Source organism: Myotis lucifugus, unplaced genomic scaffold (genome assembly GCF_000147115.1).
Source record: "Myotis lucifugus unplaced genomic scaffold, Myoluc2.0 scaffold_58, whole genome shotgun sequence".
NCBI classification, from domain to species: domain Eukaryota; kingdom Metazoa; phylum Chordata; class Mammalia; order Chiroptera; family Vespertilionidae; genus Myotis; species Myotis lucifugus.
The window spans coordinates 307,527-333,192 of record NW_005871106.1 but is presented as its reverse complement, the minus strand read 5'-3'; the positions used below and the strand labels follow the sequence as shown (position 1 = coordinate 333,192).

Genomic DNA, 25,666 nt, shown 5'->3' with positions numbered 1-25,666 from the left:
GGGATCCTCTCATCTGCTGTTGGATCTCTGCATATTATTCTTTATTTCAGTCAGTGTATGCTTAATTTCTGATTGGTCTTTTTTCATATCCTTGAGGGTCTCACCAAATTTCTCCGAGGTTTCTAGATTCTTGAGTAATCTTATAACCGTGGTTTTGAACTCTGTATCTAGTATTTTGCATTCATCCATTTCTTTCATTTGTGAAACACCCTTATGGGGAAGGACTTCCTTCAGTAGGGCTTTGGTGCTCACTGAGTCTGCTCCTTGAGTGTGTCTCTTATGGATGTGAAGAGTTGTAATCTGTTATCATCTCTAAGGGGGTGCAAGGTCAGGCACTGTCTGGGGCTGCCCAACAGGGCTACAGAGTCATCTGCAGATTCCTCCTCTTTGTATGGGGTTTGGAAGTGCCCAGACGAGGCCTAGCTGTGAAGCAAGGCCACTGCTACTGCCAGGTAGTGGGCCTTCTTTTGGAATCTCTGGGGCTCTCTGACCCAGCTGCAGTTTGTTTTAGGCAAAAGGACAGGCCATTCATATGCAAAAGTCGATGAGCAGAGCTTGGATGAGGTTGTAAATTGGTGGGGCAGGGCCTCTGGGAATCACCAGGGTGGAGCAAAAAGCAATGGCTTCCCTGAACCAGAGAAGTCCCTGGTTCTCCGTGTCCTGCCCACCCATACAGGAACAATGAATGCTGCAAGGACCTCTAAGAGTAAGTCGCCCTCACGTTATTGAGATTAATCCTTAAATTTGGGTGACTTTCCTTTACATAAGAAATACCAAAACAGGACATGAACAACTACTAACTACTTAATAAGAATGCCAATAGATCTTCCCAAGTATGTTTCCTAAAGTACACAACATAGCTTAAATATCAAAAGACTTGTGGATTATTGCTTACTAGAATTGAGTTAATATCCCAAAGACCTGAATTATTATATTCCTGAGAGTTTCTAGTATATTTTGTTTCCTCTACAACATTTTATTCAGGATATTTTTTACAAACACATTCTGATGTAAACTCCTGACTAGATTCTATTTCCTAGCAGTTGTAAATGTTTCATAATGCAGAGCCCCAAAAGTAGAATAATAAGACCCAAAAGTAGAGTAATAGAGCTCAACAGAAATACGTACGTTAGACATTTAGACATTTTTAAGTGGTATTAGTGATTTCTAATGCCTATTTTAAAACCATTCTACTCCTCCAGAGGCTATACAACTTCCATCAAACTTACTAACAAAAAAGGGAAATGCCTCAAAGTACTCAACATATCAACATAACTCCTACATACTTCAGAAAATGCAAAAACAACTGTTCAATGAACAGGCACAATATGATTTATGTAGTTTTGACAATTTCTAAACTAAGTTTTGATCATAAAAATTCTATAATATAAAAATCTAAATGTTAACATCAAAACCTCCAATGTATCATGTATAACTAAAGAAATATGAGTTCTTATCCTTATTAAAATACCCAGCTGCCCATAAAAAAGTGAGTAATGTTTTCTAACCTTTCAAAATCTCCTTGCCTTGTAAACTTGGACAGCCTATACACAGCCCAGTTATTAAGCTGTTTAGAGGTCATTCCTCTTCCATTATCTATCACTGCAACAGCAGGTTTTCCTTGTGTTTCATCAAAATGCTATAAAGTAAAACAAGTTCAAAAAGACAGAAAAAGTCAAATCAATATTAAAAACATGAAAAGTTAAATATAGGAAAATGATTCAATGGGCTCACTCATACATTTCCGGTGGAATTATAAATTAATACAACTTTCTTAAAGGCACTTCAGCTGTATAAATCAAAAGTCTTAGAATTCTTCATGTCCTTTAATCCAGAAATTTCATTTCTTATATTTACCTTGATGAATTAATCAGAGATGCATACAAAGACTTATAAGGATGTTTATCCTCTCAGCATTGCTTACAATGGCTAAAACACAGAAAAAAACCTAAATATGCAATAATAGTAGGCTGATTTATATTATATTATACTAGAGGCCCAGTGCATAAAATTCATGCAAGGATAGGGTCCCTAGGGGCTGCTGGCTGCCGGACAGGGCCTCCCTTCCCCGGCTGCAGGCCGCCGACCAGGGCCTTCCTTCATTCCACGCCACCCCTGGTGGTCAGCGCACATCATAGCGAGCGATTGAACTCCCAGTCAAACTCCCGACGGGACACATTGATATTAGGCTTTTATATAGATTTTATATTATAATATAATTTATATCATAGCCAATAAACTAACCTGCAGCAATGGTATATTATATTGCATAATATTCATGATATGGCAATGTACTTACTGTTGAAGTAAAGAAGATCACAAACAACAAAATGTATACTATAATCACACATATGCACAGAAAAAAGGGCATGTGAAAATTTTAACATTAGATGAAGAGATATCAGATAATTATTTCTTTATTTTTTACTTTTTCCCCCAATTAACCTGTACTACTTTTATAAAAGGAAAAGCTGAATTGCTTAATAGTATTGTTTTCTTACCAATTTGATCTGTATTTTTCTAATCCCAGTGTTACGAGAAGTAGCAGACAATGAATTGTCAATTAATTCTGCAAGAGCAAATGCTGGAAAAGAATGAGAAAACATTACTGCTTTAATTTTCCCTTCCAAATACTTCATATAAAATTTCATCGAAGAAATTCTGAAGTACCTTCAGCCATCACTTTTATTTCCAAAATAACTAGAATTAAAGTATTATCCTGATCCTAATGATGCAATACATAATTAAAGGCATCATCACCAATCACCACCAGCATAAAAAAGCAGTCATCAACCAGTACTTATATAGCATTATATGGCATGAGTCAGCCAACCACGATTCCTGACCTCACAGAGTTAATAATCTAAAGACAGACATACAGACATAAGAGACAGAATACTTTTACAAGAAAAATCCAGTAGTAAGTACTCTGTGGTATGTAATCACATCATGAAGAAGTCTAAAGTAAGTACATACAGAGTTATGGAGGCAAGTATAGAGCAACTCTAAATGTGTGTATTAATAGCTAATTTAGATATAGAAATCTTATGACGGCAACTTGTCAAGCAGCAGAACATGTCTGGTTAACTGACACAGAACTGCTATTGATTTCCTACTATACAACCAACTGGATGTTCCATGATCACTGGCTCTGCTTTGTTCCAAATATTCTTTCTTCAAGGTCACTACTCAAATTATTTCTCACTTTTATTTCCTTTATTAGAAAAAAGAGCGTAGCAAATGTCTGTCTCTTACTTCCTTTGAAGCTTAATACAATTAATGCTGTAATTAATCCACAAAGTAACATTCCAGAAAGCCCTTCCACACTCTGAACACTTACAGGATGGCTATGTTTATAAATTAGCTAGAAGTAAGATATGTATAAGAATCTAGTTAAGGGTAATAACTTTAAAAAAATGGAAAAGGAACACTGCAGGAAATGGGAAGAAAAAAAGAGTTAAGAGTAATTTGGAAGAAAGAAATGAATACAATTTAGTACTTGATTATAAATAAAAGGAGAAAAAAAAGAAAGAAATCCAAGACAGTTTTGGGTGTTTGCTCCAGAACACTGTACAATTGGTCATATTTCCCATAAAGGGAAAATTTAGAGGGAGGAAAGAAAAATTCAGTTTTGGAGGCAATGCCCTACCACTATATCAAGTTCAATGAGTAAAGGTGCTCCAAAGGGAGCTGGAGCAGATATTGCACTTAATTGAGAGAATAAAGATAGCTACAGATATTTTTGCTCTACTGACATAGAATAGTTAAAGCTTGGATCAGTAGTTAAGAGAAAAGCATAAAAAGAAAAGATCAGCATGACCTGAAGAGATGTCCACCATACAGTAAAGAATAACCCGAGGTAACACCAAAGGCAAAGGAAAGAGAATCAGGGAAAGACCCAGGAATCTATAATAATAAAAGCATAATATGCTAATTAGACTGGACAGCCAAACGACCTTCCAGACGACCTTCCAGATGAAGTTGGGGCTGTGAGGGAAGCCTGGGTCCTGGGTGCCTGCTGGCGGCCGGAGGGAAGCCCGGGTCCCAGGTGCCAGAGGGGAGCTGGTGATGGCAGCTAGGGGAAAGAAGGCCTACTATTGCACGAATTTCGTGCATCGGCCTCTAGTATAATATAAAGTCACAAAAATCAAAGCAAGAGTTTAAACAGTGAGATTCCCTGCTTATTCATATAATGATGATAGGAATGAAAACTGGTTAAAACCAATCTGTATGGTAATTAATCTCTATCAAAAGTCATAGAAATGAATATATCTATTGACTCCATGATTGTACATTTAGAAACTGATCCCCAGAGAAAGAATTTAAGGACCCACTATTTGCCAGGCATTGTGCTGTGAACTGAACACAACAGACAAAAATCCAGTTCTAGTGGAGTTAACATTCTAGTGAAGAAAGGTGGGAAATCAAATATAATTATAATAAATAAGAAAATTATTTAACATCTTAGAAGGTAAAATATGCTATGGAGAATAGAAAGAGCAGAGAAGAGAGATAAAGAACAGTAAGGCACAGAGGGAACATAGTTACAATTTTAAATAGGGTGATCAAGGTAAGTTTTGCTAGGAAGATAACATGTAAACAAGACTTGAATGGGGCGAGGGAATGTGACAGGGGCTATCTGGTGAAAGAGCATACCAAGCAAAGGGCCCTAAGCTGAGAATAAAGCTGACACCAGAGTGGAATGAACAAGCAAGAGGAGCTGTGAAAACAAAGGTAATATGATAGTGCCTCAGACCTACTGTTAGCTATGGAAATGATGAGAAATAGTCATTTCTAGATAAATACAGAAAACAGTGCCAACAGGATTTTCTGACAGATTGAATGAAATGTATGAACAAAGGACAATCAATCTGATTTTTGACTTTAGCAACTAAAAGGACAGAGCAATGATCACTTTGAATAGGAAAACAATGTAGTAATAGGATTTAGTGAACAGATCAGGGTTCTCATCTTAGATATTCTAGTGGAGATGCCACATGGACAATTGCTAAATAGACAAAATTTGGGATAAGGCTATCATTATTATCAATTTTTAACTAAAAATGACCATTTCTCACAACCTCCATTTGAGGGTCATTGACATAAAAAATGGTATAGTATTTAGAGCCACAAGATTGGATGGGATCACTGAGTGAGGAAATAAGAGGAGATAACAAGACTAAGGGCTAAGCCCTGAGGCACTTATTTCAACATTAAGAAGGTGGGGAGATGTGTCAATTATACCTCAAAAAATTAAAAAACAAAAAAAGGTAGCAAAAAAGGAGAAGAGAGAAGGCAGTCAGTGGTAGAAAGAAAATAGAGTGTGATCTCTCAAAATCCAAGTGAAAATTATATTGAGGAAGAAGTGATAAACTATCCTATATAATACGCAAATGATCGTTACATAACGACCAACCTCGTAACAACGGGATCACGGATCAGCAGGAGGGTGGGGCAGTGAGCTACAAGCAGGCAGTGGAGAGCTAAAGGAGGCGTCAGGGCAGCAAGTTATGGGGGGGGGGGGGTGAGGGGAGCTACAGGAGGGCGGTAGCAAGCTACTGGTGCACGAATTTTGTGCAGGGCTACTAGTGTCAAATGATGCCTTGAGTAAAACCAGAGCTGAAAATTGATCATTGGATTTAGTGACTGATAACCTTAAAACAGTAAGTACATGATAGTGAATAGGAGAGAATGGGAGGAGAGGTACGGTTAATAGTGAAGACAGTCAACTCTTTTGAGAGGTTTTGCTGTAAACAGAAGCAAAAATCTGGGCAGTGGCTGGTGGGATAAGATTATGATGTTTTTAAGACTGGAGAAATAAGAGTATTTGTTGTATGAAAGGAACAATGTCAGAGATAATATTAGTTGCACTTAAGGTAAGGATGTGCACAATGATTTAGTCATAAGAATATTCAGTCATTTGTAATTAAAAAACACTAAAATAACCTAAATGTCTAATAATAGAACACTGTTCAGTATATTGTTATCTAAATAGTGTTTAACCACTAAAAACATATATTTGACATTATTAAAGATGTTCATTTTATTTTAAACAAAAAAGTAGGTTAAAATAGCATAAATCATATAAAACCACTAAAATAGAAAAAACAAACAACATGAAAAGATCTGAAGCGATACATACCAAAGTATTAGTGGTATTTATATCTGGGTAGAAAAGATATGGATACTCTTTATGTTCTTTTTGCTTATCTATGTTTTCTAATTCTCTACAAACTATAATGCATATACAATAAAACTATTTTCAATAAGGAAGTTTATAATGAACATCTAAGTAGTATTAAACACATTAGAAGGGTCCAAAAAGAAAAAATTGTCTAAGTTAACTAATTTGTAAAGATCACTAGTAAACAATCCAAAGGTAGGATAAAAACTTGCGAGTGATAAAGATGAAAGGAAATAATAAAGAAATGAAATTAAGAAGACAAACCATTTACTCATGCAGTTCAACTACACAAATTGGCAAGGTAAAAACAATTGAGAGGTCTATAGAAGAGGAAGAATTAATCAAAGTGAAGATTATACATGAGATAGAGCAGTGGTTCCCAACGGTTTTTTTGCCATGACGCACCTAAGCATCTCTAAAATCCTGAGGCCCCCGCTGTGATATATAATTCTTATTATTTAAAAAGTGAATTCCTATTCACGTGGTGGGAGTCTAAAAGGCCAATAACTTGGTCTAAACAAGCTTACAAAGAACATGGCATCCATGAAAGAGAAAAATAAAAGGACAGCTGAAGTACTGAGGAAGAAATCACTAAGAAATTGGTAAAAAAAAAATAACAATATTATGAAATGATATGAAAAAATAGCAAATAAAGTTTCAAAACATATAATAGAGAACTGACATGCATAAATATGTCACAATATATATTTATATACTGTACAAGAGGCCCCTAGAACCATAAGAAATGCAAAAAATTCACTGTTAACTCATTCTCAAATTGCCCCACTTAAAAATCAAATTGTCCCACATAAAAATCAAATTGCCCCACACTGGGAACCACTGAGATAGAAGAATGTGTAGAAACAAGATTTCTTATGAGTTGAGAGGGAATGAATTCTAAAACTAGGTTAGTTTTAAAGGAGAGGTATCTTTACTCTGAAGATGACAGGTAGGAAAAGAATTATATTGTAATGAAGAATTTGAAGTAAGGAAGCTCACAATGACTTGTCACAGTCTCCTAAAAATTAGAATGAGATACTTTTTTAAAGTAAAGGAATGGGACAGGTAATCAGGGGATAAAGGAGAGTAATAGTTTAACAAAATTAGTATAAATGGAATACTTACGCAAAGGATTTTGTCCTTCACTTGCATAATACTCATACATGCCACTTTTAACCAGTGTGTCATAGTGAGGTAGGAATTCAATTCTTTCTTTTGTAGCCGTTAGTAGTAACTGGTCGACTGACTGTAGCAGGTATAGAGTAACTCCATCTTTAATAGTTTCATCTGTAATCAAAAGGTAGTATCTTAAGTGCAAAGCTAGAATCAGAAACACATGAATTTATAATTTTAAAAATGCAAACTGTATCTATTCTATGAAGTATCTTTAAAGATGATACAGGCAAACCCCCAAACAATGGCTCAATCTATAAATTCAGTTGTGTTTTGTTAAGAATATCAGTTAAATAGGCCCAAATACTTCCATGCATCTGAAACACTCAATTTAGTAACTTAAATTATCACAGGAAATCAGATGACGAACTACATTTGAGTGTTATCAACATGAAAGGAGAAGAGTGGTTAAATTCAAAAGGAAATCAGGCATGAAAATCTGGCAGGTCTTGCCCAACAAGTGTGGCTCAGTGGTTGAGCGATAACCTATGAACCAGGAGGTTATGGTTCAATTCCTGGTCAGGGCACGTGCTCGGTCCCAGTGTGGGGCATGATTGATGATTCTCTCTCATCCTTGATGCGTCTGTCTCTCTCTCCCTCTTCCTTCCTCTCTAGAAACAATAAGAATATATTAAAAAACAAACAAACAAAAAAGCTGGAAGGTCTTAGAATTCAATTGGGTAAAAAAAGATAATGGAAGAACCCAATCCAATTAGGAGAATTAGCTTCTTAAGGGCCCACATGGAAGGCCTGTAGTTAGCTGTTGGGCAAGGTCTCATCTTCTGTAGCCATCAATGAAGTCAACTATTTTTCTATTACCTTGCTTGAAAAATATGACTTCTGTATAAACTGTGAACTTATAGACAGTTTCGTCCCCACACCAACAAAGTAACCAAAATCATCAACCGTTTTTTGATGCTTATCTATGTAATCAAATAGTTATTGTTCTACAATATACTAGAGCAGCAGTCGCCAACCTTTTGGATCTCACGGACCACCAGTGGTCCGAGGACACCGGATGGCAACTGCTGTACTATAGCATATTAAATATAAAAGCATAAACTTAACATTGCTTACCAAAATTATCACTGGTAATTTCTTTCCTACTTGTTGTTGTAATAACAAATTTTTCCTCAGGTGAAATGCCAAGTGTCTATCCAAAATAATATAAATAAAATGAATTATTACACAAAGGAAATAAATGCACCAATCAAGTTTTTAAAAATATGACAATGCTAATAGTATATAATCTTGTAACAATTACTACATTTGTCTGTCATATTTTAAAATTTTGCCTTTTCATAATTAAGCACAAATCTATCTATAAATTATTTGCTTAACAAGGTTGTTTTTTCTGCTGTTATATGCCAGCTAGGACGACGAGTGAATAATTGGGACATTTTAGAAAGGTTTCAACATCAGCAGACTCTTCCCAGACAAAAGACATTACTCCGAGTCAATATATAAGTAAACTTATTAACATAACACATGTTCACTACATTAAATATTTAAATAGGTAAAATAAAAATACTAGAAGAAAATAGAGGTTAACATTTTATTTTATAACACTGAGGTAAAAATAGCCATGCTATGCAGGTTACCTGTATTAAAGACTCATTATATCTATTATAACCCTTCCCAAAAGAATAACTCTAAAATTTTAAGACAAATTATAAATTGGGGAATTAGGGGATTGGTTACAAGAAGAGACAGAGTTAGCATCCTTAGCAGAAAAAAAAAAGGAAAAAAAAGCTTTCATAAATCAAGATGAAAATCAGCAGAGAAAAAGAGTGAAAAAACATGAATACAAGAACTCACGAATATACAGCCAATGAACACATAAAAAACTAAAATTTCTCGACAAAACAAAAAATGGGAATTAGAAAAGTGAGTTAATGGTTTCATTAAAATTTTACGTATCTTTAAAATGAAAATACAAAGGTTCTTTATAAAATTAAACACCACCACAATGTACAAATAGAGAAAAGGCTGATTTCTGTTTCAGGTAACCATGGACTAGTTAATGTAGACCAACCTTACTATAGAAAACTACTAAAAAGTTCTAAACTAATAATACTCAAGAATTTAAAAACCCTTAGTCCAGCGGTTCTCAACCTGTGGGTTGCGACCCCTTTGGGGGTCAAACGACTCTTTCACACGGGTCGCCTAAGACCACTGGAAAACATATATATAATTACATATTGTTTTTGTGATTAATCACTATGCTTTAATTATGTTCAATTTGTAACAATGAAAATACATACTGCAAATCAGATATTTACATTACAATTCATAACAGTAGCAAAATTACAGTTATGAAGTAGCAATGAAAATAATTTTATGGTTGGGGGTCACCACAACATGAGGAACTGTATTAAAGGCTAAATTACACCATAAAAGAGCAGACAAACCCAGAATGTGAAATACTATTTTAAAAAAAACTACTTGATTTCTTCAACAGATCAATGTCAGGAAAAACTAAAAAGAGACTGGGGGAAGAGTTTTGCTCAAATATTTTAAATTGTAGAAGATTAAGAAACAAAAAACCAAGTTCAATATGTGGTCCCGTTGGGATCCTGAATTAAACAAGTCAATATTAAAAAGGCATTATTGAGACAATGAGAGAAATCAATATATGGACTAAGCTATTAGATAATATTAAAAATGTTAATTTTGATGATGTGGTAATAGAAATGCCTGCTGAAGTACATAGGAATAAAGTGAACTAAGACCTGGAATGTGATACAAAAGACAAAAATGATTCTAGTGTGGTAAATACTTGGTAACTTTAATATGAGTGATGAGTATATTTAGGTTCATTATATTTCTACTAGAGGCCCGCACAAAATTCGTGCACTGGGGGGGTCCCCTCAGCCTGGCCTGCGCCCTCTGTCAGTCCGGGACCCCTCGGCAGACATTCCTCTTGCAGTCTGGGACCCCTTGCTCCTTACCACCTGCCTGCTTGCTGTTCCTTACTACTCGGCTTTCTGCTCCTTAGCACTGCTGCAGAGGCGGGAGAGGCTCCTGCCACTGCTGCTGTGCTCACCAGCCATGAGCCCAGCTTCTGGCTGAGCGGCGCTCCCCCTGTGGGAACACACTGACCACCAGGGGGCAGCTCGGGAGAGGCTCCTGCCACTGCTGCTGCGCTCACCAGCCATGAGCCCAGCTTCTGGCTGAGCGGCGCTCCCCCTGTGGGAACACACTGACCACCAGGGGGCAGCTCCTGTGTTGAGCATGTGCCCCCTGGTGATCAGTGCACATCATAGCGACTGGTTGTCCTGATCGTTCTGCCATAACGGTCACTTAGGCTTTTATTATATAGACTAGAGGCCTGATGCACAAAGATTTGTGCAAGAATGGGCCTTCCATCCCTTGGCTGCCAGCACCGCCTTCGCTCCGGCCCAGAGCCACCTTTCTGCCTTCCCATGCTGCCGGAGGCCCAGAGCGGCTGGGGTGGTGCAGAACGCCTGTGTCATAGCCATGGCAACGACGCAAGTGCCCCACCCCACTCGGCGCCAGCATATGCAAATTAACCCGCCATCTTTGTTGGGTTAATTTGCATACTCACGCCTGATTGGCTGGTGGGCATCACATAGGTACAGTCAATTTGCATCTTTGCCTTTTATTAGTGTAGCTATATTTCTTTACATTATTTTTTTATTCCAGATATATCCTTCTCTCTCCATATTTTTTTTATCTAAAACCTATCTTCTCAGATGTAAACTAGTCTTTCATGTATTTGCACTAACCTGGCCTTGATTACAAATATTCTTTCTCTCCCTTTCTCTGTATGAAAACAGGATAGTATGTTCTACTTGGGTGAGACTTTTAGTTAGGCTTTCTCACTTTTATTTTTTTTTAAATCCTCACCTGAGGATATTTTTTCCATTGATTGTTTTTGTTGTTTTTTTTTAGAGAGTGGAGGGGAGGGAAGAAGGGGTCTCATCGATGTGAGACATATCCATTGGTTGCCTCCCACAAGTGCCCAAACTGGGGCAGGGATCAAGCCTGCAAACAAGGTACCTGCCCTTGACCAGGAATCAAACCTATGACACTTCAGTCCATGGGCCGACACTCTAACCACAGAGCAAAACTGGCCAGGGCAATCACATCTTTTTCTGGATTAACTGTTAAAGTATATGAATCTACCTTTAATGAGTAGTATAGAGTACATGCCTTCCATGTCTTTAGGTCAGCTTCAAACTACCTGCTGCCCAACTTTTCCCCAAAGCTAATTTTAAGAAATATTTATGAGGAGCTAACTTGCAGTCCATAGAATCTTCAAATACTTTAAATTTCACCCATGGATTAAGTCAGTCAGAAACTATATAGTTCAATGCATTGCTCTGAAACTGCAAACTAGCCTTTAAGATTGTGCTATGGCATTATATTTAACTAGTGACCCAGTGCACCAATTCATGCACATTGAAAGGAAATTAATTAGAAAGTGGCCGGTGGGGCAGGACTGGGTGAGACAGGCTGGATACACCCTGGAACCAACCTTCTGCGATCCCTCCCTGGCCAGCTGCATCTGGGGTGGCACCGTGGCTCGAAAGGCGTCTGCGGAGTGAGCCAGGTCCCTCCAGCAGGTGGGGTCCCTTGGCCTGGCCTGTGGGGATCGGGCCGAAACCAGCTTTCCAACATCCCACAAGGGGTCCTGGAGTGCGAGAGGGCACTCTGCAAAGTTGCTGCTGTACAGGGTGTGGAACGCAAACGCAAGTGTGCAATAAACCAAATTCGGGGCTGACAGTGCCCCAGTAACAACATAACACACGGCCAAAGGTGGAATTGCACAGCCCCACGAGGAATCGGGCTCCCTCCTCTCTGGTTTTGGGGTGCATCACCTGAGAACTGCAGCTTAGCAGCTCCTGAGTTGAGCGTCTGCCCCCGGGTGGTCAGTGAGCATCATAGCAACCAGTAGGACGGAGGGACACTTAGCATATTAGCAGCCTTTTATGAAAATCGTGCACTCGGGGGGGTGCCTCAGCCTAGCCTGCACCCACTCGCAGTCCGGGAGTCCTCGGGGGATGTCCAACTGATGCAGAGACGGGAGAGGCACCCACCACTACCGCTGTGCTCGCCAGCGGTGAGCACGGCTTCTGACTGAGTGGCGCTCCCCCTGTGGGAGCACACTGACCACTAGAGGACAGCTCCTGTGTTGAGCGTTTGCCCCCTGGTGGTCAGTGCACATCATAGCGACCAGTTGTTCCGCTGTTCAATTTGCATATTAGCCTTTTATTAAGCAGAGGGAGGCCCCGCCCACCTGGCCGGGGCTCCACAATCAATCACCACACAGAAGGTGGCCTGTGACTCCCTCTTTGGGGCAATCAATTGCAGAGCCCCACCATCAATCTCCCTGCAGAGGGTGGGCTGGGCCTCCCTCTGTGGGGCAATCATGGGGCGATGGCAGGGCCCCCCGACCAATTGCATTGCACCTGCCTTGGCTGGCCTGGTGCCAGTGCGTGTCATGGTGCGGTCGTCTGGACAGACAGTCATTCTCTGTTCAGTCATTCGGTCGGTTTGCATATTACACTTTTATTATTATAGAGGGCTTTGTCCCTGTCCAAACTCATACAAATCCCTGACCATCCACAGACCAGGAACACTTACTACACTTGAGTAATCTACCAAAATTTTGGTGGTAACTGGTTAAAGCAGTTTGTACTACCCTAAATAACACACAACCTACCTTGCACTAAAGGATAAGATAAGAAGCAGCCTTTCCTATCTGTAAGGATGTTGTCCATTTTATCACGCAGGATTTGTGAGGAATCTAGGGAGAAATTTTACTCAAATTAAAGCTTTGCTACCCTAGCAGTGGGAATGTTTCTTTATGGATAGTGCGAATTTTCTATCACTTATCTTTCCTTCATCGTTTTGACCTCTAAGAAACTCAAAGCTGATTTCATGGCTCAGCATTAGTGTAATATATTATCAAATGAACATGCATTTATTAACCCTCCTCATTACTATTCTATTCTTTTCTACATCTATCTTCTTTTACTATTTTTCTTTTCATCTTATGGCGTTTTTAACATAATGTACCCTATGTTCAAAGTTTTTGATGGAAGTAAGAGATTGATTCATTAACTAAACAGCTATAAACTATTAGGTAAGGCTCCTGCCCTCAAGGAGCATACAATATAAAAAAAAGTACTCTGGTATCTATAGCAAGTGCCACAGTAGGGTAACAAGGTATAGTAGGCAGGAGAGGAGGGTTTACATACATGGAATTTAATGTCTGGACATATTTAAGAACTACCCAAATGAGTCATTTTCTAATCTTTGATTCTGAAAGACCACAAAGGCTCAGGTGAGTCGATAGCTGCTTACCACAAGTCTAGGGGCTTCTTACAGACCTACTCTTTCCTCTTTTTCCCTCTTGATTGCTCCCTTTTCCACAAGATGAGTTTTCCCCCAAATAATAATTTAGGATCCACAATACTTTCTAGCACTATAAAGTTACTGATTTGAGTTTTAATGAAAAATTTTAATTTAGTACACTATTTTGCCTCCTCTCCTAACAAAGAAACTGAAAGCTTTAGGTTGATAGCGTGGGCATTGTGGAGGTCTAAACCAGCCGTGGGCAAACTACGGCCCACGGGCTGGATCCGGCCCATTTGAAATGAATAAAACTAAAAAAAAAAAAAAAAAGACCGTACGCTTTTATGTAATGATGTTTACTTTGAATTTATATTAGTTCACACAAACACTCCATCCATGCTTTTGTTCCGGCCCTCCGGTCCAGTTTAAGAACCCATTGTGGCCCTTGAATCAAAAAGTTTGCCCACCCCTGGTCTAAACAAACAAACAAACAAACAAACAGAAAAAAATACTACAAGCTTTAGAATAAAACATATCTAGATTCCAATCCCAGTTTCACTGCTTATCCTATGTAATAATAGACAAACATGGTAATTGACCGTACCTTCGCTATGCCTCCCATTGGCTAATCAGCAAGATATGCAAATTAACTGCCAACAAAGATGGCAGTTAATTTGCATACGTAGGCGCGAAGCGGTGGAGCGAAGACTGAAGGTGGCTCCGGCAGGAGCAGTGAAGGCTTGAAGGTGGCTCAGGCTGCAGCAGCGAAGGCTTGAAGGCGGCTCCGGCCAGAGCAGCGAAGACTGAAGGCAGCTCTGGCCAGATCGAAGGCCTGGGTCCCGGGTGCCGGAGGAAAACCGGTGCCGGCAGCCAGGGGAAGGGAAGGCCTATTGCACGAATCTTTTCGTGCAACAGGCCTCTAGTCCTATATAATAAAAGGCTGATATGCAAATCGACTAAACGGCGGAATGACTGGTCGCTATAACACTCACTGACCACCAGGGGGCAGACACTCAATGCAGAAGCTGCCCCCTGGTGTTCAGTGGCGGTGGGATCGCCGCCCAGCCAGAAGCCAGGATAACGGCCAGCGAGCACAGCAGCGGTGGCAGGAGCAGCGTTAAAGATGTCCAACTGCCGGCTTAGGCCTGTGGGCCTATGCCATCTGTCAGACATCCCTTGAGGACTCCTGGACTGTGAGAGGGCGCAGGCCAGGCTAAGGAACAGCCCCCCCCCCCCGAGTGCACAAATTTCGTGCACCGGGACTCTAGTTATTTATATAAACCTTGCGCTTTAATTCAGTAATTTATTTCAGTGTCTTGTGTTTTTTGTATGTAATGGACATAACATTGAGATTAGTTGGCATAATCTAATGATGCTTAAAAAAGTAAGTTCTCAAAAATAAAAAAGTAAAGCTTGAAGATGGCTGCCGACAGGAAGGCAGACTGCAAGATAGTGTGTGAGTGAGAGAACGAAAGGAGAGTGTGTGGACATACGGAGAACGTAAATTTGTGGGTGAGTGATAGCTATACTCCAGGGGACTGTTGGAGACTGTCGGGCTGGGCTCCCCTGACCAGGCAGCCTCCACTGCTGCTGAAATCTCTCCCGGAGCGGCCAGCTCTGCTGCGGAGACCACGCCATCTTGAAGGGGAGAGTAGCTGTTATCGGAAGCATATACATCCCGGGACCCTGCAACCACCACCCAGGGGCCAGCTACAAACCCAGGAACACAGGATCTCAAGCAGCACGAATACGTGGACTCGGACGAGCCCTGCTCCTCCTCATGGAAAGGTCAGATTTCGCCTAGGGAAAGGTGAGGTCTGCAATCCAGGTTGGAGAAACGCGCACGGGGGAAGCTTGAGCCCCACAAAGTCCATGGCCGTTGGGGCCAGCATGATCCGAGAGTGTGGAAGGGGATCTGCAGGGCTGCTGGCAGAAGGGAACTCTAAAAATCAGCCCATAGCTGGACTGGGCACAAAAAGGCAGCCTCGGATTTTACCAGTGTGCTGGCAGCTTAGTGCCAGGGGAAAAAGGACGTGCGGAATAGACGTTTGGAGAATTGCACGCAGTGCTGGACGGTAAAAGTTGCGAGCTCATGCACTTACTCTGGCTCTTTTTTTCTCTTTAAATACTTAATTTTGTTTACTAAACCCAATACATAGGATCACTCAATTAGGGACACTCTCAGAGACTGCAGGGAAAAGTTCTTTTTGTGGAACCTGGGGATCAGAACAGGGAGTAAAGATCAGGGAACTAGCTCTGGGGCAGTCGATTCTCCCAAACCAGTATTAAGTGCGACAGGGAAAACAAAACCTAAATACTGGCTAGAGAGGACTTATAGCCCCGGAGGTCAATCCAGAAACACTGCCACCCAGGGGCTGTATCACAAATTGACTCTTCTGTAAACACAAATAAAGGCAGTCTGGGAAACAAAGAAATATTGCCTGCTTTAAAATCAGGACTGTGGTTTACAACACGGAGGAGCAGTGTATCGCAGGGAACTTCAATACTGTCCTGACTACCTAATAGGAAAAAGGCGTGCTAAACAGAAGAGTAGAGGAACTGAATGATTTTCACTACTGCACATTTTTATTTTTTGACCTTTTACTTAAGAAAATAATTTTTTTTTCTCACTTGATTTTACCTTCTTAATTATTATATTTTTATTTTTAATTAGTATTATTACCACTATTTTATCCTTTTTAAAAAAAGCTTCATTTTATTTTCTCTTTATTTTATTTTGGGATTAATGTTCTACATCCTATTTTCATTTTTCCTTTAGCATCATTTTACTCTATCTCAACTTTACCTTTATGCCAACACTCCACCCCTCACTTTTCCCCTTTTGTTGTCCTGTTCTCTTACCCTATTCTTGCATTAGATTTTCCCTATTCCTTCTTTTTACCACCTGTTACAAATTCATCCTACTTATAAATCTAATTTCCGATCCCCTGCTCCAAGTCCATACACACCTCGCTCTTCACCTTCTTCACTATCAAAATTTTTTTCTCTCTTCCCTTTTTTTTGTTTTGTTTTTTTTGTTATTGTTATTTTTTTTTTGTACTGTATTTTTGCTTTGTTTTGTTTTGTTTTGCCTTGCCTTCTCTCTGTCCTATTGTTGTTGTTTGCTTGATTTTTGATTAGTTTCTTGGGTTTTTCTGCTTGCCTGTTTGTGAGATTGTTTCCCTTTTTTTGTTTTTTGTTTTGTTTTTATCTTTATTTTTTCCTTCTGTTTTTTCTCTCCTCGCTTGTTATTAGTTGTTGTTTGTAGTTTGCATTCATCTCTGGGTGTTTGTTGTTTGCCTTATTTGGGATTAGTTGTTGTTCTACTGGAGTTTTCTCCCCATATCAATAGTTTTTTCCCACTTCTTTTTTATTCTCTTTCTTCTCTCGCTTACTTTTTTTCCTTTTCTCAATATCATTTTTGCACTTTTTTTCTTTTCTTATCCCCTAATTCTTTATTCTCGGGTGGTCACCTTTATTTGGGTTTATTAGTATCGTGAATACATTTGTGTTCAGTGCCTTGTGCATTGTGCCTTGTTGTGTTGTATTTTATGCCTTTAAATCAACGCAGGAGAGAGAGAGCTACATAACCAGACACCGGGAGAAGAGAGATCATGGGGAGACAAAGAAACAGCCCACAAATGAAATAAAGGAGGCATCACCAGAAAAGGAAGTAAACGAAAAGGAAGCAAGCAATATGTCAGAGAAAGAATTCAGAGAAATGGTCATAAGGTGGCTGAAAAGAATGGAAGACAAATTCAACAATATGTGTAAGAACCAAGAGGAAATGAAAAATGACATCACTGCTATAAAGAATTCAATAGAAAGCATCAACAGTAGATTAGAAGAAGCAGAGGACTGCATCAGTGAGCTAGAAGACAAGGTAGGAAAAAATACCCAAGCAGAGCAGGATCTAGAAAAAAAACTTAAAAAACAGGAGGAGAGCCTAAGGGAACTTTGGGACTACATGAAACGAAGCAACATCCGCATAATAGAGGTGCCAGAAGGAGAGGAAACCGAGCAAGGAATAGAAAACCTGTTTGAAGAAATAATGACAGAAAACTTCCCTGATATAGGGAAGAAAAAACTCATACAAATCCAAGAAGCTGACAGAGTCCCAAACAAAATGAACCCCAAAAGACCGACACCAAGGCAAATTATAATTAAATTGGCAAACAAACACCAATGACAAAATAAGGATCTTAAAAGTGGCCAGAGAGAGACAAAAAGTTACCTACAAAGGATCCCCCATCAGACTAGCAACTGATTTGTCAACAGAAACGCATCAAGCAAGAAGGGAATGGAATGAAATACACAAAGTCATGCAAAGGAAGGGTCTGAATCCAAGAATACTGTACCCAGCAAGGCTATTAATCAAAATTGAGGGTGAAATCAGGAGCTTCACAGACAAAAAAGGACTAAGGGAGATTATTACCACCAAACCAGTAATGCAAGAAATGCTAAAGGGTCTGCTGTAAAAAGAAGAAATAGGAAAGGAAGAAGGAACACAGGCATAAAGAATAAAAATGGCGATAAACAAGTACCTATCAATAATAACTTTAAATGTTAATGGATTAAATGCCCCAATCAAAAGAAATAGGGTAGCTGAGTAGACAAAAAAACATGACCTATATATCTGCTGTCTGCAGGAAACCCAGCTCAGAAAAAAAGGCTCACACAGACTGATGGTGAAGGGATGGAAAAGGTTTTTCAGGAGAATGGAAATGAAAAAAAAGCTGGGGTAGCAATACTTATATCTGACAAATTAGATCTCAAAGTGAAGGACATAACAAGAGATAATGAAGGCCACTTCATAATACTAAAGGGAGCAATCCAACAAGAAAATATAACTCTGGTAAACATATACACACCCAAAACAGGAGCACCCAAATAGATGGAAAAAAACAAACAAAAAAAAACCTCTGGAGGATATCAAGGGAGAGATTGATAGTAATACAATCATAGTAGGGGACTTTAATATCCCACTATCACCATTGGACAAATCCTCTAAACAAAAAACCAGCAAAGAAACATCAATCCTAAATGACCCACTAGACCAAATGGAATTAATTGACATCTTCAGAACATTTCACCCCAAAGCCATAGAATATACATTCTTCTCAAGTGCACATAGGTCATTTTCAAAGACAGACCATATATTGGGTCACAGGCAAAGTCTCTTCAAATTCAAGAAGATAGAAATCATATCAAGCACCATCTCAGATCACAATGGCATAAAACTAGAAATCAACTACAATAAAAACAATAAAAATAAAATAAAACACCTGGAGGCTAAATAGCATGCTATTAAACAATGACTGGGTTACCAGAGAGATCAAAGAAGAAATAAAAAGCATTATGGCAACAAACGACAATGAAAACACAACAATCCAAAAATCTATGGGACACAGTGAAAGCAGTCTTGAGAGGGAAGCTCATAGCTCTACAGGCCTGCCTCAAAAAACAAGAAACAATGGTAATAAATTATCTAACCCTACAACTCAAAGAGTTAGAAAGAGAGCAACAAGAAAAGCCCAGTGTAAGCATAAGGAAGGAAATAATAACAATCAGAGTGGAGATAAACGACATAGAGACCAAAAAAAAAAAAAATACAAAAGGTCAACGAAACCAAGAGCTGGTTCTTTGAAAGGATAAACAAGATTGATGAACCTCTAGCCAGGCTCACCAAGAAGCAAAGAGAGAGGACCCAAAACACAAAATCAGAAATGAAAGAGGTGAAATAACACTGATCCCACAAAAATACAAACGATTATGAAAAAACACTATGAAAAACTCTATTCCAACAAAATGGACAATCTAGATGAAATGGACATATTCTTAGAAAAATACAAGCTCCTAAAACTCAACCAAGAAGAGTCAAAAAACCTGAATAGGTTGATAACTACCAAAGAAATTGAAACAGCGATCAAAAATCTTCCAGCAAACAAAAGTCCTGGTCCGGATGGCTTTACAGGGGAGTTCTACCAAGCATTCAAAGAACTAAAACCTATCCTCCTCAGACTATACCAAAAAATTCAAGAGGAAGGCACACTTCCAAGCTCTTTCTATGAAACCAGCATTACCTAATCCCAAAACCAGATAAAGACACCACAAAAAAAGAGAACTACAGGCCAATATCCTTGATGAACATCGATGCTAAAATCCTCAACAAAATCCTAGCAAATTGGATTCAGCAATACATTAGAAAGATCATACACCACGACCAAGTGGGATTTATTCCAGGGATGCAAGGATGGTTCAATATCCACAAATCAATAAATGTGATACATCACATAAACAAACTGAGAGACAAAAATCACATAATCATATCAATTGGTGCAGAAAAAGCATTCGACAAAATCCAACACCCTTTCTTGATAAAAACTCTCAGCAAAGTGGGAATAGAGGGATCACACCTCAACACAATAAAAGCCTTATATGACAAACCTACAGCAAACATCATACTCAATGGGCAAAAACTAAATCCATTTCCCCTAAGAACAGGAACAAGACAAGGATGCCCACTTTCACCACTTCTGTTCAACATAGTACTAGAAGTACTAGCGATAGCGATCAGACAAGAAAAAAGAAAAAGCATCCAAATTGGAAAAGAAGAAGTAAAACTGTCCTTATTTGCAGATGACATGATATTATACATAGAAAACCCCAAAGACTCCATCAAAAAACTACTAGACCTAATAAATGAATTTGACAATGTAGCAGGATACAAAATTAACACCCAGAATCTATGGCCTTTTTATACACCAATAATGAACTCACAGAAAGAGAAATGAAAAAAACAATTCCATTTATCATTGCACCAAAAAAATTAAGATATCTAGGAATAAACTTAACCAAGGACATAAAAGACCTATACTCAGAAAATTACAGGACATTGAAAAAAGAGACAGAGGAAGACATAAACAAATGGAAGAACATACCATGTTCATGGATTGGTAGAATCAACATCATTAAAATGTCCATACTACCTAAAGCAATCTATAGATTCAATGCAATACCTATTAAAATACCAATGGCATATTTCAAAGATCTAGAACAAACTCTCCAAAAATTTATCTGGAATAAAAAAAGACCCCGAATAGCCACAGCTATCCTGAGAAAGAACAAAGTTGGAGAGATCACAATACCAGACATCAAACTATATTACCAAGCCACGGTTCTCAAAACTGCCTGGTACTGGCACAAGAACAGACATATAGACCAATGGAACAGAATAGAGGACCCAGAAATTGACCCAAACCATTATACTCAATTAATATTTGACAAAGGAGGCAAGAGCATACAATGGAGTCAAAACAGCCTCTTTAATAAATGGTGCTGGGAAATTTGGTCAGATACATGCAAAAAAATGAAACTATATCACCAACTTACACCATACACAAAAACAAACTCAAATGGCTAAAGGACTTGAATGTAAGACGGGAAACCATAAAAATTCTACAAGACTCCATAGGCAGCAAAATTGCAGACAGATGTCGTAGCAATATCTTTACAGACACAGATCCTAGGGCAAGAGAGACTAAGGAGAAAATAAACAAATGGGATTACATCAAAATAAAAAGCTTCTGCACAGCAAAAGAAACCAACAACAAAACAATAAGAAAGCCCACTGCATGGGAGAACATATTTGCCAATGTTATCTCCGTAAGGGTTTAATCTCCAACATTTACAGGGAACTCATACAACTCAACAAAAGGAATAAACAATCCAATCAAAAAATGGGCAAAGGACCTAAATAGACTCTTCGAAAGAGGACACTCAGAAAGCCAAAAGACACATGAAAACATGCTCAAAGTCACTAATCATTGGAGAGATGCAAATCAAAACAATGAGGTACCACCTCACACCTGTCAGAATGGCTATCATCAACAAATCAACAAATGACAAGTGCTGGAGAGGATGCGGAGAAAAAGGAACCTTCCTTCACTGCTGGTGGGAATGCAGACTAGTGCAGCCATTGTGGAAAACAGTATGGTGTTTCCTCAAAAATTTAAAAATGGAACTGCCATTTGACCCAGTAATACCACTTCTAGGAATATATCCCAAGAAAACAGAAACACCAATCAGAAAGGATATATGCACCCCATGTTCATAGCAGCACAATTTACAATAACTAAGATTTGGAAACAGCCTAAATGCCCATCAACAGATGAGTGGATTAGAAAACTATGGTACATCTACACAATGGAATACTACGCTGCTATAAAAAAGGAATTCTTACCATTTGCAGCAGCATGGATGGAACTGGAGAGCATTATGCTAAGTGAAATAAGCCAGGCAGTGAAAGAAAAACACCACATGATCTCACTCACTCATGGACAATAAAGAACATTATAACCTGATGAACAAAATGATAGATACAGAGGCAGAGAAGCATTGAACAGACTGTCAAATTACAGTGGGAAAGCTGGGGAGTGTTGGGGGTAGGGGGGGAGGTAAGAGATCAACTGAAGGACTTGTATGCATGCATATAAGCATAACCAATGGACAAAGACACGGGGGCGAGGGGAGGTCAATGGGGAAAAAAATAGGAGACATATGTACTACTATCTGTACTAGTTTAAACAATAAAATTAAATAAAAGAAAAAAGAAACCTTCTGGAGGAGGGAAAAGAGACTTTGCTTGGGGCAATGGGGCACACGATATCACGTGTAGACGATGTTTTATTCAGTTGTACACTTAACCTATATGGTTTTACGAACCACTGTCACTCCAATAAATTCAAATAAATAAATAAATAAATAAATAGGGGAAAAAAGAAAAAGTAAAGCTTTTTTTTTTTTTCTTACTAGCTTTCCCTCTCACTGCTAATCAAATTTAACCTTTGGTTTAGCAGGAAAAAGTAAGAAGAAAGAGGTAAAGAATTAGTAAAAAAAACAAAAAAAAAACTTTTTCTTGATTTTCAACTTAAAATATTGAAGAAATGGAATAAATATATCTATTCTCTATAACAAAGAACTTTATTTGTAGCAGAGTTAGTATAACAGAAAGAATACGGACTCTGGGTTTGAATCCTAATTTAACTCTACTATCCATTTTCCCCAACTTAAGTCACCATCTCCAAAAGTGAGTTTCTACTCTGTAATAAGAAATTAATAATACTTTTCCTATCCACCAGTTACTCGAACTTCTCACAGGGGAGAATTTATTTCTAGAGGAAAGGTAAATTAGTACAAACTATGTGAAAAGCAATTTAAAAATATGAATCAAGAACTTTAAAAAATGTTATGAACCCTTGATCCAGGAATTTCACTTCTAAGATTCTAAACCAGTGATTTTCAATCGGTGTGCCACAATAATTTTTAAAACATGCAATACCTGGCACTGACCTCTTTTCTTTTAGATTATCAAATAAAAGAAAAATGACTACAGCCAACACAATAGCAGTCCGCTGTGAATCAAAATTATACTTTTTTTTTGTCAGATCGGCAAAAAACATAATACTTTTTTTTGGTGTGCTGAAGAATTTTAGTAATTAGTTTATATGTGCCATGATGAAAATCACAGTTTTAAATTAAAGAAAGGTATGAAAGACTATGTATTCAAAGATGTTTATCATAACATTACTTAAAACTGAAAGTAATGTAAATATCGACAAAAGGAGATTTCGTTACGTAAAGAGTAATATGAAACAGATCATTTCAAACTTTGATTATGAAGACTTACATTAAAATAGAAAGATAGTGACAACATTAAGTGAAAAAATAAACATGCATTACAGTTATTTTAAGAAATAAGGGTCTAGCCTGGCTGGAGTGGCTCAGTGGCTTGAGCATCCACCTATGAACCAGGAGGTCATGGTTCAATTCCGTCAGGGCACATGCCTGGGTTGTCGGCTCCATCCCGAGTGTGGGCATGCCAGTCAATGATTCCCTCATCATTGAGGTTCCTATCTCTCTCTCTCTCTCTCTCTCTCTCTTTCTCTCCCTCTCCCTTCCTCTTTGATATCAATAAAAATATATTTTTAAAAAATAAGGGTTCCAGCGGTTCTCAAGCTGTGGGTCGCGACCCCTTTGGGGGTCGAATGACCCTTTCACAGGGGTCGCCTAAGACCATCAGAAAACACATATATAATTACATATTGTTTTTGTGATTAATCACTATACTTTAATTATGTTCAATTTGTAACAATGAAATTGGGGGTCACCACAACACGAAGAACTGTATTAAAGGGTCGCGGCATTAGGAAGGTTGAGAACCACTGGTTTAGACTTTTGGTGGTGAGCACACTCTACAGATGATGTATTATAGAATGGTACACTTGAAACATATAATGTTATTATCCAATGTTACCCCAATAAGTTTAATAATTTTTTTTAAAAAAAAATGAGGGCTGAGGATACAAAGAAATAACCCCAAGTACTAACAGTGTTTATAAATTTTACAGTGAGTAAAGGTTTACTTTTCCCCTCTGGGTTCCATATTTTCTTTATTGTGCTGATATTTTTGCAATCAAAAAATAACATGAAAAGTTTCCTTTTGGTGGGATGGTTTTGAGTACAAAACGCTCATCAAAAAAAAGATACGCATTCTTTCACTCACTCTAAAAACACATGGGAGTCTTCCACATCACGGAACAGAATGAACTTCCAAGTTCACACACTTTCTGCCGTCATTCCAATGTTCATCCTAACTCTGCAGCAGGCACAGTTCTGGACCCTGGGCATACGGCCGTCAACACGCCCAAGTCCTTGCCTCTCAGGTCACCTGCACGGTTCTTGATTTCAGTAACTCCAGCACTACCTCTGCCCGCTCAGGTTAACACACTTTCACACCAGCTTCTCTTTCCTTGGTAGCTTAGAGCTCGTTCTAGCGTCCCAAGAACCCCCAGCGGTTCACGCCGGGCAGGGCACCCTCCCTCCTTTAAAGCTCAGGCGGCACGCCCCCTCCCCCCTGCAAAACACCGCACGGTTCAAGGTTGGTTTCCTCGCACGTCATTCGTTTTCAAAGCAAGTTCACACACACCCTTCCGCGGTGTCCTACCGCTGCCCACGGACACCCTCCGGGTGGGCCCAGGAAGTCCCGGGGACTAGGGTTCCGACGACCAGAAAGCCAGCCCCACCTGCGCGGCGACCGTGAGTCCGGGTTCCCGCCCCGGGAGGACCCCGCCGGCGCTCCTGACAGGCGGCCCGCGAAATTACCGCCTCATGTGAGGAACCTGAAGTCAATCGACTCCAGGAATTTCACAACTTTCAACCATCGCCACACTCCTGACAGCCACCCACCCGGGATAACTCTGCTCTCCTCTTTAAACAATAAAAGCTCCACACGAAAGAGACACGAGCGGAGTGCCGAGTTCGCCCGGCCCGAGGAAACCCGAGGTCTCAAACCCTGGGCAGTGAGGTCCCCCGGGGCAGAGCGAGGCCCAACGGAGAGGCCGGGTCTGCCCTCCGAGGCCCCGGCGGGCGCCGACCCGAGGCTTCCTGCCCTCGGCCACGGAGATGGCGGGCACCCGGGAGAGAGAAGCCGAAAACCGCAGGGTCAGGGCCGGTGACAGGTTTATGGCCCTGAGCACGAAACTTGGGCTTCTCTTCTCGTCCCCCTCCCGACCCCAACTCGCCCTGAGCATCCCTCCGCGTACCTGGCGCACCGAGGCGCGGAATCCCGCGTAGTCCGAGCGCTCCCCGACCTGCACCACCCGGTCGCCCTGCTCCGACTCCTTCTTGCGCCGGTCGAACAAGTACACCTTCCTGCAGCGGTCGCCTCGGCCGCCCCTTCCAGTCCCCGCCGAGGGCCCGCCGCCGCCCGCCGCTGCCATATTGGGGGAAGGAGAAAAAACCCCGCGCCGGCGCCGACGGCCGCCGCACCCAGGGCCCAGACGCAGGCTCCGCGCGGCGCCTTCAGCTCCGGCCCCCGGGCGCGAGGTCTCCCCGTCGCGCCCTGCAGCTCCTCCTCCGCGGCGTGGCCCAAGAGCGGCGAGCGCAAGTCGTCGGAACGATCAACAACTCTGCTGGACCCCACGT

The 25,666-nt window shown here is 39.9% G+C and overlaps 1 protein-coding gene across 8 annotated transcripts in view; it reads right to left on the bottom strand.

Moving 5' to 3' along the window:
* The window catches only part of SMCHD1 (structural maintenance of chromosomes flexible hinge domain containing 1), a 151,644-nt gene extending 126,021 nt beyond the window's left edge, over positions 1-25,623 (bottom strand). For 6 of the 8 annotated variants that reach the window (XM_023754212.1, XM_006089255.2, XM_023754213.1 and 3 more), the window contains exons 1-5: positions 25,285-25,623; positions 8,435-8,510; positions 7,310-7,471; positions 2,502-2,584; positions 1,509-1,639 (exon numbers count right to left, since the gene is read on the bottom strand). In XM_023754212.1, the coding sequence (XP_023609980.1) occupies positions 1,509-1,639; positions 2,502-2,584; positions 7,310-7,471; positions 8,435-8,510; positions 25,285-25,461 (629 nt within the window). In that variant the 5' untranslated portion in view covers positions 25,462-25,623. Of the gene's footprint in view, positions 1-1,508; positions 1,640-2,501; positions 2,585-7,309; positions 7,472-8,434; positions 8,511-24,245; positions 24,411-25,284 lie in introns of those variants that run through there. The other 2 variants (XM_023754216.1, XM_023754218.1) reach the window with 2 other exon arrangements.
* Positions 25,624-25,666: the final 43 nt, after the last annotated feature.